The sequence below is a fragment of the Dipodomys ordii genome, unplaced genomic scaffold (genome assembly GCF_000151885.1).
Source record: "Dipodomys ordii isolate 6190 unplaced genomic scaffold, Dord_2.0 Scaffold42, whole genome shotgun sequence".
Classification (NCBI taxonomy): Eukaryota; Metazoa; Chordata; class Mammalia; order Rodentia; family Heteromyidae; genus Dipodomys; species Dipodomys ordii.
In genome coordinates, this window is record NW_012267258.1 from 3245186 (window position 1) to 3262184 (window position 16999).

The 16999-nt window shown below is 45.5% G+C and overlaps 1 protein-coding gene across 1 annotated transcript in view; it reads left to right on the plus strand.

The window, feature by feature from the left end:
- Ddx23 (DEAD (Asp-Glu-Ala-Asp) box polypeptide 23) overlaps positions 1–16269 on the plus strand; it is a 20555-nt gene extending 4286 nt beyond the window's left edge. Inside the window, exons 2-18 of the mRNA XM_013018818.1 lie at positions 2174–2251; positions 2757–2965; positions 4304–4414; positions 8259–8352; positions 8458–8523; positions 9063–9201; positions 9460–9593; positions 9752–9864; positions 10103–10246; positions 10338–10563; positions 10868–11013; positions 11954–12131; positions 12865–13107; positions 13500–13651; positions 13968–14076; positions 14768–14942; positions 15342–16269. Of these exons, the coding sequence (XP_012874272.1) occupies positions 2757–2965; positions 4304–4414; positions 8259–8352; positions 8458–8523; positions 9063–9201; positions 9460–9593; positions 9752–9864; positions 10103–10246; positions 10338–10563; positions 10868–11013; positions 11954–12131; positions 12865–13107; positions 13500–13651; positions 13968–14076; positions 14768–14942; positions 15342–15565 (2463 nt within the window). The 5' untranslated portion in view covers positions 2174–2251 and the 3' untranslated portion in view covers positions 15566–16269. The remainder of the gene's footprint in view (positions 1–2173; positions 2252–2756; positions 2966–4303; positions 4415–8258; positions 8353–8457; positions 8524–9062; positions 9202–9459; positions 9594–9751; positions 9865–10102; positions 10247–10337; positions 10564–10867; positions 11014–11953; positions 12132–12864; positions 13108–13499; positions 13652–13967; positions 14077–14767; positions 14943–15341) is intronic.
- Positions 16270–16999: the final 730 nt, after the last annotated feature.

A 16999-nucleotide genomic window follows, 5' to 3' on the forward strand; every position in this document is an offset into this window, starting at 1 on the left:
TCAGGCCCCATGACCGGACCCCCCAAAAAAAAGTTTCACAGACTTTCCTGCCTGGGCTGGCTTCCAACTTCAGTCCTCAGATCTCAGCCTCCTCAGTAGCTAGGATTACAGGCGTGAGCCACCAGCATCCAGCTAACAAATTCTTTTTTTTAACTGCCAGACATGCTAAGTTAGTTCTTGCTCCAGTGTTTAGTACTTTCTGTCTGCTGTATTTAATATGTTATTTTCTCTGATCTTTGCATGGCTCTTTCTCTCACTTCATTTAAATCTCAGCTTAAATGTCAACTTAAGAATTCTTCCCTGAGCCAGCTGTCTCTTGTTTATGACCCTTCCTGTCATATCACTCTATTCTTTTTTGTCATGGGGCTTTTGAACTCTGGGCCTGGGCACTGTCCATGAGTTCTTTTTATTTTTTTTGTTGGGTCGTGGGTCTCGAACTCTGGGCCTAGGCACTGTCCCTAGCTCAAGGTGCGCATGGTATACCCCTTGAGCAACAGCATCACTTCCGGTTTTCTGGTGGTTAATTTGAGATGAGAATCTCACCGACATCCCTCCCGAGCCTGGCTTTGGACTGCAAACCTTAGCTCTCAGCCTCCTCAGTAGCTAGGATTACAGGCATGAGCCACTGGCGCCTGGCTATGCGTAAGTTCTTTTGCTCAAGGCTAGCACTCTACTACATTGCCACTTTCAGTTTTCTGGTGGTTAATTGAAGAGTCTCACAGGGACTTTTCAGCCCCTGCTGGCTTCAAACCATGATCTTCATATCTCAGTCTTCAGAGTAGCTAGGGTAATTATACGTGTGGAGCTATTCAGCTCAAAGCAAGTGCTCTACCACTGGAGCCACAGCGCCACTTCCAGTTTTAGGGTGGTTAACTGGAGATGAGAATCTCACGGAATTTCCTGCCCAGGCAGGCTTTGAACCGCGATCCTCAGATCTCAGCCTCCTTAGTATCTAGGATTACAGGTGTGAGCCACTGGCACCTGGCTTATTTTATTCTTTTTGTTAATATTCATACTATTTGAAATTCTTGGCTATACTAGAATTTAGGATTATGAATTCAGTTTGTTTATTATTGTATATCCTGTATATTTCTGGCACGCGTAGGTGCTCAGTGAATATAGGATTTGAACTGGGGCTTTGAGCTTATTAAGCTGGTGGTCTACCACTTGAGCCATGCCTCCAGCCTGCTTTTGTGTTATTTTGGATATAGAGTCTAGTGAACTTTGCTACCTGCACTGACTGAACTTTCATCCTCCAGATCTCAGCCTCCTATGTAGCTAGTCTGACAGACATGATCTATTGCTGCCCTGCCATTCCACGCCCCCCCCCCTTTTTTTGGCCAGTCCTGGGGCTTGAACTCAGAGCCTGGGCACTGTCCCTAAGCCTCTGTGTACTTAAGGCTAGCACTCTACCACTTGAATTACAGCACCACTTCCAGCTTTTTCTGTGTATGTGGTACTGAGGAATTGAACCCAAGGCTTCAGGCATGCTAGAAAAGCACTCTACCGCTGAGCTATATTCTCAGCCCCTTGCCATTTTCTTAAGCACATTGGAAGAAGGATTAAAAGCCGAAGCACTTACCCAGGCACTGATGGCTCATGCCTGTAATCTTAGCTACTCAGGAGGCTGAGATCTGAGAATCATGGTTCAAAGCCAGCCCGGTTCAAAGCCAGCCCGGGCAGGAAAGTCTGTGAGACTCTTTATCTCCAATAAACCACTAGTAAACCAGAAGTGGCGCTGTGGCTCAAGCAGTGAGGGCTCGCCTTGAGCTGAAGCGCTGAGGGATAACACCCAAGCCCAGAGTTCAAGCCCCATGACCGACAAAAAAAAAAAAAAGCTGAAGCCCTGATTCCAATTGAACTATTCGGTGAAAAAAAAAATTCTGAGAAATGTATCTCAAGTCATAAGGATGATGAGGATGGAGAACGTGGAGTATAGGCAGAAATCCTGGCTGAATTAGTTTCCTAGTCCAAGGAACTATTGACACTATGGTAAGGTGTTCATTGTTGCCCGAGTAGGAAGGAACGAGATCAAACTTTTACTCAAACTCTTTATGAGACAAGGTAATATAGACTATCAAGACTGTGAAAATATAAGTAGGGAATGTGAGTCAAGAATTCTTTAAATTTTGGTAAGTTTGTTGTTTAATGTTTTATTTTGAAATAATTCTAGATTTCCAGAAAGGCGTGAAAAAATGTGCATGGCGTCCTGTGTCCCCTTCATCAAGTTTCTCCCATTGCTTAACTAGAGGTACAGTTCTTTTAATCTGGGTAAAAGTATGTTTGTTCTTTTAAATTCACATTTTTTTGTGTGTGTTGATTATAATCCAAATTTCAAAGTTGAGCATTTTCTCTCTTGAGAGATAATGATTTCCTTTAGATGAGTTTATGTTGACTGGTCCTGACAGGCTAGCATATCTGATAGACTCCTAAGAAATGAACTCCTGGGCTGGAAATATGGCTTAGTGGTAGAGTGCTTGCCTTGCATGCACGAGGCCCTGGATTCAACTCCTCAGCACCTTATAAGCAGAAAAAGCCGGAAGTGGCGCTGTGGCTCAAGTGGTAGAGTGCACTCTATCACTAAGCCACCTTTCCAGCCCAATAAGTTCTCTTTAAAAAAAAATTATTATGTTAAAGGTGATATACAAAGGGGTTACAGTTATATAAGTTAAGTTATAGTTTATATACGATAACGAGTGCATTTCATTTTGGATAGTGTCACCCCCTGCCCTCAGTAATAAGTACTATTACAATAGATGGCAGGAGAGCTGGCTGACAAAAAGGACCGAGATGCATCACCCTCCAAAGAGGAAAGGAAGCGATCGCGTACTCCTGACAGAGAGCGGGATAGGGACAGGGACCGGAAGTCTTCCCCATCTAAAGATAGGAAGCGGCATCGTTCAAGGGATAGACGTCGAGGAGGTAGCCGTTCCCGTTCCCGGTCTCGTTCCAAGTCTACAGAAAGGTAAAGTGATTGTGTATATCGCTTGCATGAGAAGGGAAAGCACAGTTCAAACTCTTTCTTTCTTTCTTTCTTTTTTTTGGGGGGTCCGGTCATGGGCCTGAACTCTGGGCCTGGGCGCTGTCCCTCAGCTCTTCAGCTCAAGGCTAGCGCTCTACCACTTAAGCCATAGTGCTACTTCCGGCTTTTTCTTTTTGCTTATGTGGTGCTGAGGAATCGATCCCAGGGCCTTAGGCATGCAAGGCAAGCGCTCTACCACTGAGCCACCTTCCCAGCCTCCCAAACTCTTTCTTATGTGTGCTTTTCATACGTGAATCTACCCCTGTCTCAATGCAACCTGTAAGAAGTATTTGCAGTTTGATTTAGGGACCCAGACTTTCTTTCTTGAGAGATACAGTGTCTCTATGTAGCCCAGGCCAGTATCAAACTTTAAAACCTCCTGTCTTACCCTGTCAATTGCAGGGATTATAGTCTTACACCATCAAGTCTTGCTTAATGACCTAGTTCTTAAGTTTAGAGGGAACTTGCATGTTCAAGGTTCAGATAATAAAGATAGTTCAGCTATTTACATAGTCCATGGTCTGTTACTTCAGTACTTAGCAGTACATATCTCATCTGTGTGATCTTAGAATTCCTTGTTATTTCCCTGGAAAATATGTTCTCCGATTTGTAAAACATTACTTCAGGGAGAAAAGAACAGGGCTGCAGAGAAAGTAAGATACTCAGTAAGTAACAGTTTATCTCTTTCTCTGTCTTTTTTTTTTTTCGGCGGTCGTGGGGCTTGGGCGCTGTCCCTCAGCTCTTCAGCTCAAGGCTAGCGCTCTACCGCTTGAGCCGCAGCGCCACTTCCGGCTTTTTTCTTTTTGCTTATGTGGTGCTGAGGAATCGAACCCAGGGCCTCAGGCATACAAGGCAAGTGCTCTACCACTGAGCCACCTTCCCAGCCCCACTTCCGGTTTTCTAATGGTTTATTGGAGATAGGAGTCTCATGGACTTTCCTGCTCGGGCTGGCTTTGAACTGAGATCCTCCGATCTCAGCCTCCTCAGTAGCTAGGATTACAGGCGTGAGCCACCAGCGCCTGGCTTTTTCTTTTTTTCTTTTTTTTTTTTTGCCAGTAGTAGGACTTAGCTTGCTTGCTCAGCTGGTACCCTACCACTTGGGCCATGCTTCTAGTTTGACTTTTCCTGGATGTTTTTTGGAGATGGGGATTTGTGGACTTTTGTTTGAGTTGGCTTCAAACATCAGTCCTCCAGATCTCAGCCTCTCAAGTAGCTAGGATTATAGGCCTAAGCCACTGGTGCTCAGCTCCTAAGTGATTACTTCAATTTACTGTCTTGTAGAGATCGGAGGCACAAAGAACGTGAACGAGATAAAGAACGGGATCGGAATAAGAAGGACAGAGATCGAGACAAAGATGGACATAGACGGGACAAGGACCGGAAGCGATCCAGGTATTTGAAGAATGAGAGTGGGGGGCTGGGAAGGTGGCTCAGTGGTAGAGTGCCTGCTTAGCATGCATGAAGCCCTGGGTTCCATTCCTCAGCACCACCTACACAGAAAAAGCCAGAAGTGGCTCTATGGCTCAAGTGACAGAGTGCTAGCCTTGAGCAAAAAAAGCTTAGGGACAGTGCCCGGGCCCTGAGTTCAAGACCCAAGACTGGCAAAAAAAAAAAAGAATGAGAGAGTTTTGGAGGATGCTCCCATTTCTGGATCAGCTAACTTAGCTTCATAGGAAAATTAATTTCTCTTGGTATGTCTTACAGGCACTTAATGTATAACTGTCTTCCTTAGCATGTCTTTTCTTTGTTTTTTCTGTGCTGGTATCAGGGCTTGAACTCAGGACTTTATTTCATGTTACTGCTCAGCTTTTTTTCCCTCACAACTGGTGTTCTACCACTTGAGCCATGCCTCTAGTGATGTTATTTTGCTAAGTTAATTGGAGATAGAGTCTGCCCATGTTGACTTTGAACCCTCCTTGATCCTCAGCTCTGAGCCTCCTAAATAGCTAGAATTATGGGCATGCAAGCCACCAGAACCTGGTACTTGTCTTGTTAAGATAAAGCATAATGATTAGTAAAGTAACAAAATAACTAGTAACAAACTATCTGTTCATATATTAGTTGTACAAGGGTGTTTTATTGTAGCATTTCCCAATCAACCTCACCTTCTCCCACTTGGGGTGTGTGTGTGTGTGTGTGCGTGTGTGTGTGTGTGTGTGTGTGTGTGTGTGTGTGTGTGTACACTAGAATTTAACTTGAACTGAAGATTTCTTGATTGTTCAGCTGGTGCTCTACCACTTGAATGATGCCTTCAGCCTGACTCTTTGCTGGTTATTTTGGAGATGGAGTTTTAGACTTTTCTTTTTGTTTGTGGGGCCTGAACTCTAGGGCTGGCTGGTGTCCCTCAGATGCTCAAGGCTAGTGCTCTACCACTTGAGCCATAGCTCCACTTCTGGCTTTTTTTTCTGCTTATGTGGTGCTGAGGAATGGAGCCCAGGGACTCATGCATGCAAGGCAAGCATTCTACCTATTAGTAAGCCACCTTTCCAGCCCTAGACTTTACTTTTTTTTTTTTTTTATTTGCCAAGATGACTTCAACTCTGATGGATTTTGACTTCCTGAGCAGCTAGGATTACAGGTGTGAGCCACTGGCAACTGGCTCCCTTCTGCCTTCTTCAAGTCTTACTCTGTTTTCATTTGTACATATAAAGTACTACTGACCATGTTCACCCTCATTGATCCTTGAAGAGCCTGCTTTACTCATTTTTTTTTTTAGTGTTTAGTATTTCACCATGGTATTTTGCACATGCATATATTTTAATCATAATGATCCTTTCTATTGCTTTATCTTTTACTGATTTCCATCCCTGTTTTGTTTAACAGCTTCCACTTGAGTTTTCTTTTTGACGCAGAGAATATTTTTGTTTGCTTTAAGAAGAATATAGTCGGGTGCTGGTGGCTCACACCTGTAATCCTAGCTACTCAGGAGGCTGAGATCTGAGAATCGCGGTTCAAAGCCAGCCTGGGCAGGAAAGACCATGAGATTCCTATCTCCAATAAACCACCAGAAAACCGGAAGTGGTGCTGTAGCTCAAGTGGTAGAGCGCTCGCCTTGAGCTGAAGAGCTGAGGGACAGCGCCCAGGCCCAGAGTTCAGGCCCCATGACCAACAAAAAAGAAGAATGTAGTTTTCTTTGTGTAGCAAAGAGAGGTATAGAGGCAGTTAGAATAATCTGTACTAAAACTTAAGGTAGGGCTGGGAAGGTGGCTCAGTGGTAGAGTGCTTGTCTTACATGCATGAGGCCCTGGGTTTTGATTCCTCAGCACCACATAAGCAGAAAAAGCTGCAAGTGGCACTGTGGCTCAAGAATTCTAACTTTGAGCTGAAGAGCTGAGGGACAGCTCCCAGGCCCGGAGTTCAGGCCCCATAATTGGGGGGGAAAAAAAACAAAACTTAAGGTAGTGAGATTTTTTTATGCTGTCTTCATACATAGATACAATGTATTTCAATGCTATTAACATTCCATCATTTGCAGCTTGTTCTTGGACCTTAGAAATTAATTTGACTTTTTATTTTGGCAGTGCCAGGGGCTTACACGTGTTAATCAAGTGCTCTCTACTGCTGAGCTGCATCTCCAGCCTAGAAATTAATTTGGAAAAATTATCAGTCTACAAGACATATGATAGCTTCATTATATCATTCAGTTTCTTTCCAGGGTATACAGCATGTAGTTATTTAATGAGCTTAATGCCCAGTGTCTTAATCTCTTCCCTATGAAAACTTCTATGAAATTCTTATCAGGTTCTGAATGGGTAGGTTAGAAGTCAAGGCAAGTGCAGAATGCTCATAACAGAATCTCAGTAGGATTCTTTGAGACTGCTCATAGATTAAGCATACTACAGGCATGGGAAAAGGATTACTGTACTGGTAGAAAGAACTGAAGATGAGAGAAATAAATAACACTATCTCTTTGGCCTTGGCACAATTCATTGAATATTATAAAATTAGGGATTTTTGTTTTTCAGTGCACAGACTGCTATTTGAAAATTTTTTTTTGTCAGTTGTGGGGCTTGAACTCGGGGCTTAAACACTGTCCCTCAGGGTAGTGCTCTCCCCTTTGAGCCACAGTGCCACTCCAGTTTTTGAGTGGTTAATTGGAGATAAGAGTCTCAAGGAAGCCTGGAGCAGTTGGCTCACACCTTTAATCCTAGCTATTCAGGAGGCTGAGATCAGAGGATCGTGGTTCAAAATCAGCCTGGGCAGGAAAGTCCATGAGACTCTTTATCTCCAATTAACGACCAGAAAACCGGAAGTGACACTTGTTCAAGTGGTAGGGTGCTCACCTTGAGCTAAGAGCTAAGAAACAGTGCCCATGCCCAGAGTTCAAGCCCCATGACCGACAAAACAAACAAACAGGAGTCTTATGGGGACTATTCTGCCTGTGCTGGCTTTAAACCATGATCCTCAGATCTCAGCCTCCTGAGTAGCTAGGATTATAGAGACTGGTGCCTGGCTGACTTTTTTTTTTTTTTAATCTTTTTGGTTTGTTTGTTTCTTCTGCCCATCCTGGGGCTTAAACTCTGGGCTTAGGTGCTGGCCCTGAACTCTTTGCTCAAGACTAGGCTCTACCACAGTTCTACTTCAAGTGTTTTAATTTTTTTTTTTAAACACCAGTCCTGAGGCTTGAATTCATGGCCTGAGCACTATCCCTGAGCCTCTATGCTCAAGGCTGGCACTCTACCACTTGAGCCAAAGCCCAGCTTCCAGCTTTTTCTGATTAGTTTATCAGAGGTAAGAGTCTCATGGACTTTTCTGCCTGAGCTGTATTTGAACTGTGATCCTCAGATCTCAACCTCCTGAGTAGCATGAGCCACTGGTTATTTTTCATATTTTAGTGCTTAATTGGAGATAAGAATCATAAGGACTTTCCTTCTCTGGGCTAGCTTTGAACTGTGATACTCAGATCTCAGCCTCCTGAGTAGTTAGGATTGCTGGTGTGAGCTACTGGTTACCCGGCTTGGAATTTTCAATGTTTGTAGTGAAGGCTCCTTCCCAGAAGAGGATGGTGGTTAGTCAGAAAAGGAGGTCCAAGTAAAATGGGGCTAAGATGGGCCATAATTAGTTTTCTGAGTAGGCAGAAGGCTTAGAGACTTCAGGACGTGCGTGATGGATTACCATGGGCCAGTATTACTGAGTCATAGGAAAACTTCCATCCTCTTTAGGGGGCTCAGCCTGAACCTTTTCCAGGACTGGGGTAAGACAATGAGGAGGACCTTTCTGTTATTTTTTCCTAAAGCTTATCTCCTGGTCGAGGAAAAGATTTTAAATCTCGGAAGGACAGAGACTCTAAGAAGGATGAAGAGGATGAACATGGTGATAAAAAGCCTAAGGTAAAGAATGGGATTTTTTTCCCCCCATCTTCTTCAGCTTGAACCCTGCTTTGTTGATACACAGGGAGAGAATCTCTATTAACTGAACTCCTATGTTGTCTTCAGGCCCAGCCATTATCCTTGGAGGAACTGCTGGCCAAGAAAAAGGCTGAGGAAGAAGCTGAGGCTAAGGTAAGAACTTGGTGGTCTGAGTTAGTGGGTTCTGGCTTCCATAACAAAATAACCATAAACTGGAGGGTCTCAGCAACAGAAATTTATTTTCTTATGGCTCTGGAAGTTAAAGTCCAAAATCAAGATACCCCTAGGGTTATTTCTTTTCAGGGGCTTGGCCTGGCTCATAGATACCTTTTTACTCTCTTAACATCATCTTTTTGGGTTCTCTTGCGTCTCTGTGTGTCCAGATTTCTTATAAAGACTTCATTTATATCAGCCTCAAATGAGACTAAATTATTAAGCCTAAATAGGCTTATTTTTATAAAGGCCCTGCCTCCAAGTACAGTCACATCTTGAAGTAGTAGGGATTAGGAAATATGGGAGTGGGGACATCATGTAACCCAGTTCTAGGCCTGCTATTTGTGTTTTTCTCAACAGGTTTAATGCCTGAGAAAATGTTTTTCTATATTTCTGTGGCTCCCTGTGGTCTCTCTAGCAGTGATGTCATTGTTCCCGGCTCTCATACCCTTTGTTAACAATTCCCATTTGTTTTATAGCCCAAGTTCCTCTCCAAAGCAGAGCGGGAAGCTGAAGCTCTAAAGCGGCGACAGCAGGAGGTAGAGGAGCGGCAGAGGATGCTGGAGGAAGAGAGGAAGAAAAGGAAACAGTTCCAAGACTTGGGCAGGAAGATGCTTGGTTCGTCTTTTTTACTGTGTGTCAAAGAAGTGGGATAGAATTATAGTGTCACCTTTAGAGAGAGAGAAAACTGCTTACCCCACAATTGGGACAAGGGAAGGGGGGTGGAAGTGTATGAGAAAAACATGTTAGAGCTCCCCATTACCATAAATCTACCTCTGTGTTTTTCACTGGGCCCTGTTGTCTGGGTTTCCCTCCGTTGCTTTTCCTTTTTCTTCTCTTGAGCTCTTCTGCAGCTTTTCTTTGTTTGATCTGCAGAAGATCCTCAGGAGCGGGAGCGTCGAGAACGCAGGGAGAGGATGGAGCGGGAGACCAATGGAAATGAGGATGAGGAAGGGCGGCAGAAGATCCGTGAAGAGAAGGATAAGAGCAAGGAACTGCATGCCATTAAGGTGCAGGCCTTGGCTCTATCTTATCCCTGTTTCTACCACTCTACTTCCCCTCCCCCATCCCCCTACACAAAAGAAGCTCCATTATTTGGCCATTCTGACCTCTGCATGTGAGATCTTGGCCTAAAGGTTCAAGGGCTTTGTGCTTTCTTCTTGGTCAGGAACGTTACCTGGGTGGCATCAAAAAGCGGCGCCGAACGAGGCATCTCAATGACCGCAAGTTTGTCTTTGAGTGGGATGCATCTGAGGATACTTCCATCGACTATAATCCCTTGTGAGTGGCTCTTGGCCTGCAGGCTGGGGCTTTGACACTAAGCAGGCCTAGGCGGCGTTAGTGACCACAGAATAGGAAAAGTAAAGTTAGCTGGGATGGGGAAATTAGTAAACTAGTATTCAACCAGCTTTAAGAAAACAGAAAGATGTTGGCCAGGGAGGAGAACTGATATGTTGGCTGTCTGCCTTTCCCTCCTGCTGTTGTAACTACATCTTTTCCTCCTCTGACTCAATCTCAGGTACAAGGAACGGCACCAGGTGCAGTTGTTAGGGCGAGGCTTCATTGCTGGCATTGACCTAAAGCAACAGAAACGAGAGCAGTCACGTTTCTATGGAGACCTAATGGAGAAGAGGAGAACCCTGGAAGAAAAGGAGCAAGAAGAGTGAGTCATTGGGCTAGGGCTGGTTGGGCAGGGCACAGAGTCTCTACCAGAAGATCCTGATTCTGTTTGATTCTGGTATCTATTGCTCCAGAGCAAGACTCCGTAAGCTTCGTAAGAAGGAAGCCAAGCAGCGCTGGGATGATCGCCATTGGTCCCAGAAGAAGTTAGATGAGATGACAGACAGGGATTGGCGGATCTTCCGTGAGGACTATAGCATCACCACCAAAGGTGGGAAGATTCCCAATCCCATCCGATCCTGGAAAGACTCTTCTCTGCCCCCACACATCCTGGAGGTCATCGATAAGTGTGGCTACAAGGTAAGGAAAGGGAGATTGGCTCTAGAGATCTGTCCATTCCTACATTCAAGTTTAGGAATACACAACCTTGTTCTTTGACGTCTGGTACCTTCTCTGTCCATGAGCATCCAGCTGACCATGCGATTGCTTTCTGGTGGAAGTCTTGGCTTGTAGGAATGGTGTTCCTTTTTGGGCCTCCTTTCCTGTGAACTACTCTTGGTGTCCTCTGAAGTACATCCCACTGGCATATATGCCCACAGTAGTAGTAGCCCAGGTGGTGTAATCCTCTCTTTAGCCATTACCCTTTTTCTCTTGATTACCATAGGAACCAACACCTATCCAGCGTCAGGCGATTCCCATTGGTCTACAGAATCGTGACATCATCGGTGTGGCTGAGACTGGCAGTGGCAAGACAGCAGCCTTCCTTATTCCATTGCTGGTCTGGATCACCACGCTCCCCAAAATTGACAGGTGGAGTCAGCTGGCATTAGTTGGGGTGGGTTTGGTTGGGTAGGAAAGATAAACAATGGCAAATGAATGTTTAGTGGGCTTTGGGTTTTTTTTATGTTTTGTTTTTGATGCTAGTGATGGACAAGTATTCTACTCCTGAGGCTCATTTTTATTTTTAAGATTGTCATCAAAAGTTCCCTTCTTAACCCGGAGCCAGTGGCTCAAGCCTGTAATCCTGGCTACTCAGGAGGCTGAGATCTGAGGATCGTGGTTCAAATCCAGCCCGGGCAGTAAAGTCTGTAGGACTAATCTCCAAAATAACCACCAGAAAACCAGAAGTGGCGTTGTGGCTCAAGTGGTAGAGTGCTAATCTTGAACTGAAGAGCTGAGGGACAGTGCCCAGGTCCATGGTGCAAGTCCCACAACTGACAAAAAAAAAAAAGTTCCCTTCTTTATTCTGTGTTGGATATTGTGTAATAATCAGATCATGAGAGTGAGATTCATACTGATTCTCAAACACCATTCCTTTCAAATTTTATCTGGGAGTCTCTGATTTTTTTTTGTTTTGTTTTTACTTTATTTTTATTTTTGATGCCAGTCTGGCTTGAATGCAGGGCCTAGGTGCTACCCCTGAGTTTTTTCCCATGGCTAGCACTCTGCCATTTGAGTCACAGCTCCACTTCTGGCTTTTTTGCTGGTTAATTGGAGGTGAGTCTCATGGACTTTCCTGCCTGGGCTGGCTTTGGAGCACAATCCTCAGATTTCAGTCTCCTGAATAGCTAGAATTACAGGCCTGAGCCACTGGTACCTAGCCAGTGCCTGATTTTTATGTGGGACCACTACAGCCTTCTCCTACCAGCCTGTCTATTCTCATAGCTACCCTAAGAGTGTCCTTTGTCTTGCTCCTGTTTGTGGTTAAATAAGAAAGCTCATAAGCTATGGAATACTCCATTTACCACAGGATCGAAGAGTCAGATCAGGGCCCTTATGCCATCATCCTGGCTCCCACCCGTGAGCTGGCTCAGCAGATTGAGGAAGAGACCATCAAGTTTGGGAAGCCACTAGGCATCCGCACTGTGGCTGTCATTGGTGGCATCTCCAGAGAAGACCAAGGCTTCAGACTCCGAATGGGTTGTGAGGTTTGTTTCCCTAGCCAGCAGCCACCTGATGTTGGGAGAGGCTGTGTATTGGGGATTTGTTTCAAGTTTCTAGACTGGATATGCAGTAAAATGAAGAAAGTGCTAGGTTTTGTATATTAATCATTGAGACTATGTACTAAGGATAATATTATATATTGTCCATGTATGTGCACATATATTCACATGCTCATTTTCTCATTCTCCCTATAAGAGTAGGAAGCTGTATCACCATTTTAAATGAAGTTGATGCTTGGGATAATAACTTGCCTGAAATCCCACTCTGCTGGCAATGGGCCATATGGGAGAAGGAACGGTTCCTATGCAAAGCCTGTGCTTCTGTTATTTTCCCAGATCATGTCATTGACTTTATGTTACCTTCTTCCAAAGACAGATGAACAGATCCTTCTAGAAGTCTTCTGTAGGAATAAAGTCTTGTGTAGACTGCAGTGTCATTCCTTTATGCAGTCTCTTCCATAGTATTTCTTAGTTTTCCTTCCAAGAAAGTTCCTTCTGTCCTTGCTTCCTGCTGAACCCCTATTCTGCAGAAACCCCATTTATTCCTAAAAAAGGACAATCTAAGGCAGCAACAAGTGATTTCATGTCAGTTCTCATGAGCTTTTACTACCAAATCTAACTGGAAGTTGGGGTCCAAGTTCCTTAGCGTTGAGTTCTGTTGCCTGTGGCTCACAGCAGAGAAATGAAAGGAGTGCCATATGATTACACTGTTTCCCAGATTGTGATCGCCACCCCAGGACGTCTCATTGATGTGCTGGAGAATCGCTACCTGGTGCTGAGCCGCTGTACCTATGTGGTTCTGGATGAAGCAGACAGGATGATTGACATGGGCTTTGAGCCAGATGTCCAGAAGATTCTGGAGCACATGCCTGTCAGCAACCAGAAGCCAGACACAGATGAGGCTGAGGACCCTGAGAAAATGTTGGCCAACTTTGAGTCAGGAAAACATAAGTATCGCCAAGTAAGTTTCCTTCCTTACTTGGGTTTAGGGAACATTGGGCAAGTTTCTAAACCTACTCTCAGTCCCATCCTGCTTAGGATGGACCTGGATATATGTTTCCAGAATAATGAGGTGTGCCTAGGTGCAGCCCTCTGATAGTCTAGTGTGGGACCATTTAGCACCACAGGTGCTAACAAATGCTTTTTGCCCTTCCTGACATCCTAGGTAATGTGCCTTGGTGAACAGGTAGTGAGGAAAGATGGGAAGGTAGAAAACAGTAGTTCCTAACATGACAGCTATCAGACTTCCTGCAAGACTTGTAGGTTCTTTAACCTGGGCTTCCCCGCCTGGGTGACAGTGGGCTATGTGGTTATATCTGTCTGGGCCCAAGTCTGACCCTCCTGTTTCCATAGACAGTCATGTTCACAGCCACCATGCCCCCAGCAGTGGAGCGTCTAGCCAGGAGCTATCTTCGACGACCCGCCGTGGTATACATCGGCTCTGCAGGCAAGCCCCATGAACGTGTGGAACAGAAGGTCTTCCTCATGTCAGAGTCAGAAAAGAGGTACTGGCACAGCTGAGTTGGGGGAAATCTTTGGTGGAGAGATAACAGGATGTTGAGAACTTAGTTTTGTTTTTATAGAAGTACTGGGATTTGAACCCAGGGCCTGTGCTTGTGCTTCTTGCTCCCCCCCTCTCCCCCCCCCCCCGTTATGTCTGGCATTTAAACCATACCACCAGTCTGGGGGTGATTACTTGATTGCTCTGCTGTGAAGAGCTTCAGTTTTCTTCTTCAGCATGTCACAGCATTGAAGCTCCTGGCATTGGTGTCAAAGCTGGAGTAGGAGGTACTCTACATCTTATTTTTCTCTTCTTTCCAGGAAAAAGCTGCTGGCCATCTTGGAACAAGGCTTTGATCCACCCATCATCATTTTTGTCAACCAGAAGAAGGGTTGTGATGTGTTGGCCAAGTCCCTGGAGAAGATGGGGGTATGTTTGGTGGAGAGTCTGGTCTCAGTAGTATTACTTTCTGAAGATGCCTCCTGGGCATCTGCTTTCAATTCTCACCTGTTCCCTTTCAGTACCAGCAAGTCAGGGCCAAAGGGAAAAGGGTGGTTTGAGAGGCTAAGGAAAATTAATGCTCACACTCCCTTCTATCCAGCAATGCAGTCAAACTGTGGGGGGGTGCCACCAGGGGGAAGCTTTTGAGACAAATCCAGGCAGGATCTGAGGGTATGGGCTAGAGTAGGTAGACCTGTTTGTGTTTGTGTGTATATTTGAGAGAGGGGATGGTGGGGTGAGGAGGGAATATGTTGATCATTAGTGTCCTACTAGTGCTTCAGAGGAATAGCTGTCTTCATCATTCAACTCTGGTTTTCTTAGTGTTTGATCTTTGTTTTCCAGCCTAATCGCTCCCTGTTTTCTGTTTCTGTCTGATTCTATACCTACCGGACTGATGTACTTTTAACCTTAACCCTGTCTGTCCTTGACCCCACCTTCTTCTCTCCCATCCCTTGCTTCAGCTTACCTGCACTCCCTCTTTCATTTGCACTCATTCTTTATCTTGCCTTCTTGCCTTTCTCTAACCTATTTCCCTCCCCAACCCTTCCTCTATATCCACATTTCCTCTCTTCTGTGTTGGCCTGTGATCCCATTGCTCTTTTCACCATTCTTCCAACAGTACAATGCTTGTACCCTGCATGGTGGAAAAGGCCAGGAACAGCGAGAGTTTGCACTGTCCAACCTCAAGGCTGGAGCCAAGGATATTTTGGTGGCTACAGATGTGGCTGGTCGTGGTATTGATATCCAAGATGTATCTATGGTTGTCAACTATGACATGGCCAAAAATATTGAAGGTAAGTGCAGGGGAAGTCAGTTTCAATCCAGGGTGAAAAGAGACTCCTTACCTCCTCCCACTCAGACTGGAGTGCTGCACCAAGACTGCATAGCTGTCATCTCTGGATGCTTGTCCCGACCTGAAGCACTCCTAACTTTCAGCTCCACTGCATTTATTCTCCCACCATATGGGGTGACACTCTGTCTGCAGAGGTGTGGAGAAAATGGAGCTAGGAGACACTTACAGTTAGTAGGAAAGTGGGGAGGGCAGGCAGCCAGCAGTGGAAAGTTTTGTGACAGATGCATTTCCTGCCTGTGGAGGTATGGTAGGAGGAAGATGCCTGTATGGGTGGACACATTAGACGGTAGTTACCAGGGTATCTGGTCTGGTCTCGAATGATATTCCTCCTGCTCCCTAGATTATATCCACCGCATTGGCCGCACTGGACGAGCAGGCAAGAGTGGGGTGGCCATCACCTTCCTTACCAAGGAGGACTCAGCTGTGTTCTACGAACTGAAGCAAGCCATCCTGGAGAGCCCAGTGTCTTCTTGCCCCCCAGAGCTAGCCAACCACCCTGATGCCCAGCATAAACCGGGCACCATCCTCACCAAGAAGCGCCGGGAAGAGACCATCTTTGCTTGACATAGAACTCTCCTATTGGGTTTATGGGCATGCTCTGAAGCTGCCTGGGGCCTGTTCTTCAGGATCTTCACACCCCTTTCCAGGTTCTCATTCCTGGGCTATGGGAGTGAAGGAAACAGACTCCCTGGCCTAGACTCTTACTCAGGTCTAGAGGCCTGAACGTGAGGCTGCAAAAGGACAGGAAGTTCCGAAGGCAAGGAGAGCCAGTTTATCAAATTTTGGCTCATTTTTGCCTTTTCTAGGGGCCTTGGAATGGTACTGGGCCATTAGCTCTTGCCTGCCGGGTTATGGGGTAGCTGGTTGACACTATGCCTCCTCCCCCCCACTCCCATCCCCAAGGCCTGGCTACAAAACCGATGCATAACCATGTACAGTGCAGGAACCTCATTGCTGGAGATGACCAGGGCATCCAGCACCAGGAAGATTGTGGACCTTGGACTCTGTCTTTTTGACAGCTGTTTTCCCATTTGGAGTATAAAACAATTTGAGAGCTTTTAGAACTGTGCACGTGCCAAGGGGTGCTGTGCACTCTAGGCATCCCTCCCTCAAGGGATTTTCTTTTTTTTTTCTTTTTTTTTTTAGGAGATTCGGGGACAGTGAGCTGGCTGTGTCCATCTTTAAGTCACTGAGTGAAATTTTGGTTTTCTATTCTCTGAAAAGATAAGTTTGTATGTTCTGAGAATAAATACATGAACATTAAGGTTGTATCTAGTTCTAGCTGAACTCACCTTCCAGGTTCTCCCAGGCACCACAGAGAACAGGAGGGGACAGTGTTGGGCATGGTAGGTTAGCTGGGAAAATGAGTTACATTGCGAGGAAAGTTTAAAGCTAGGCACTAGTGGCTCATGCCTGTACTAGCTACTCAGGAGGCTGAGATCTGAGGATTGGGGTTCAAAGCCAGATTGGGCAGTACAGTACATGAGACTCTTACCTCCAATTAACCAGCAGAAAACTGGAAGTGGCACGGTGGCTCAAAGTGGTAGAGTCCTAGCCTTGAGCAAAAGAGCTTAGGGACAGCGCCTAGGCCCTGAGTTCAAGCCTCACAACAGACAAAAAAAAAAATGGTTTAGGGTCTGTTTTTTTTTTTTTTCTTTTGTGCCGGTCATGGGGTCTGAACTCTCTGCCTGGGCGCTGTCCCTCAGCTCTTCAGCTCAAGGCTAGCGCTCTACCACTTGAGCCACAGTGCCACTTCCGGCTTTTTTCTTTTTGCTTATGTGGTACTGAGGAATCGAACCCAGGGCCTCATGCATGCAAGGCAAGCGCTGTACCACTGAGCCACCTTCCCAGCCCCTAGGGTCTCAGTTAATAGTCTTAAATCTGTAGTTGGCACCTGAGGGGAGGTGCAAAGCATGGCAACAGAATTGTAATTTCTCCCCTGTTCTCATCTCATGTAATTTATGGCTCTGGCCTGGATACCTAGGAAAGCTTTGTGTA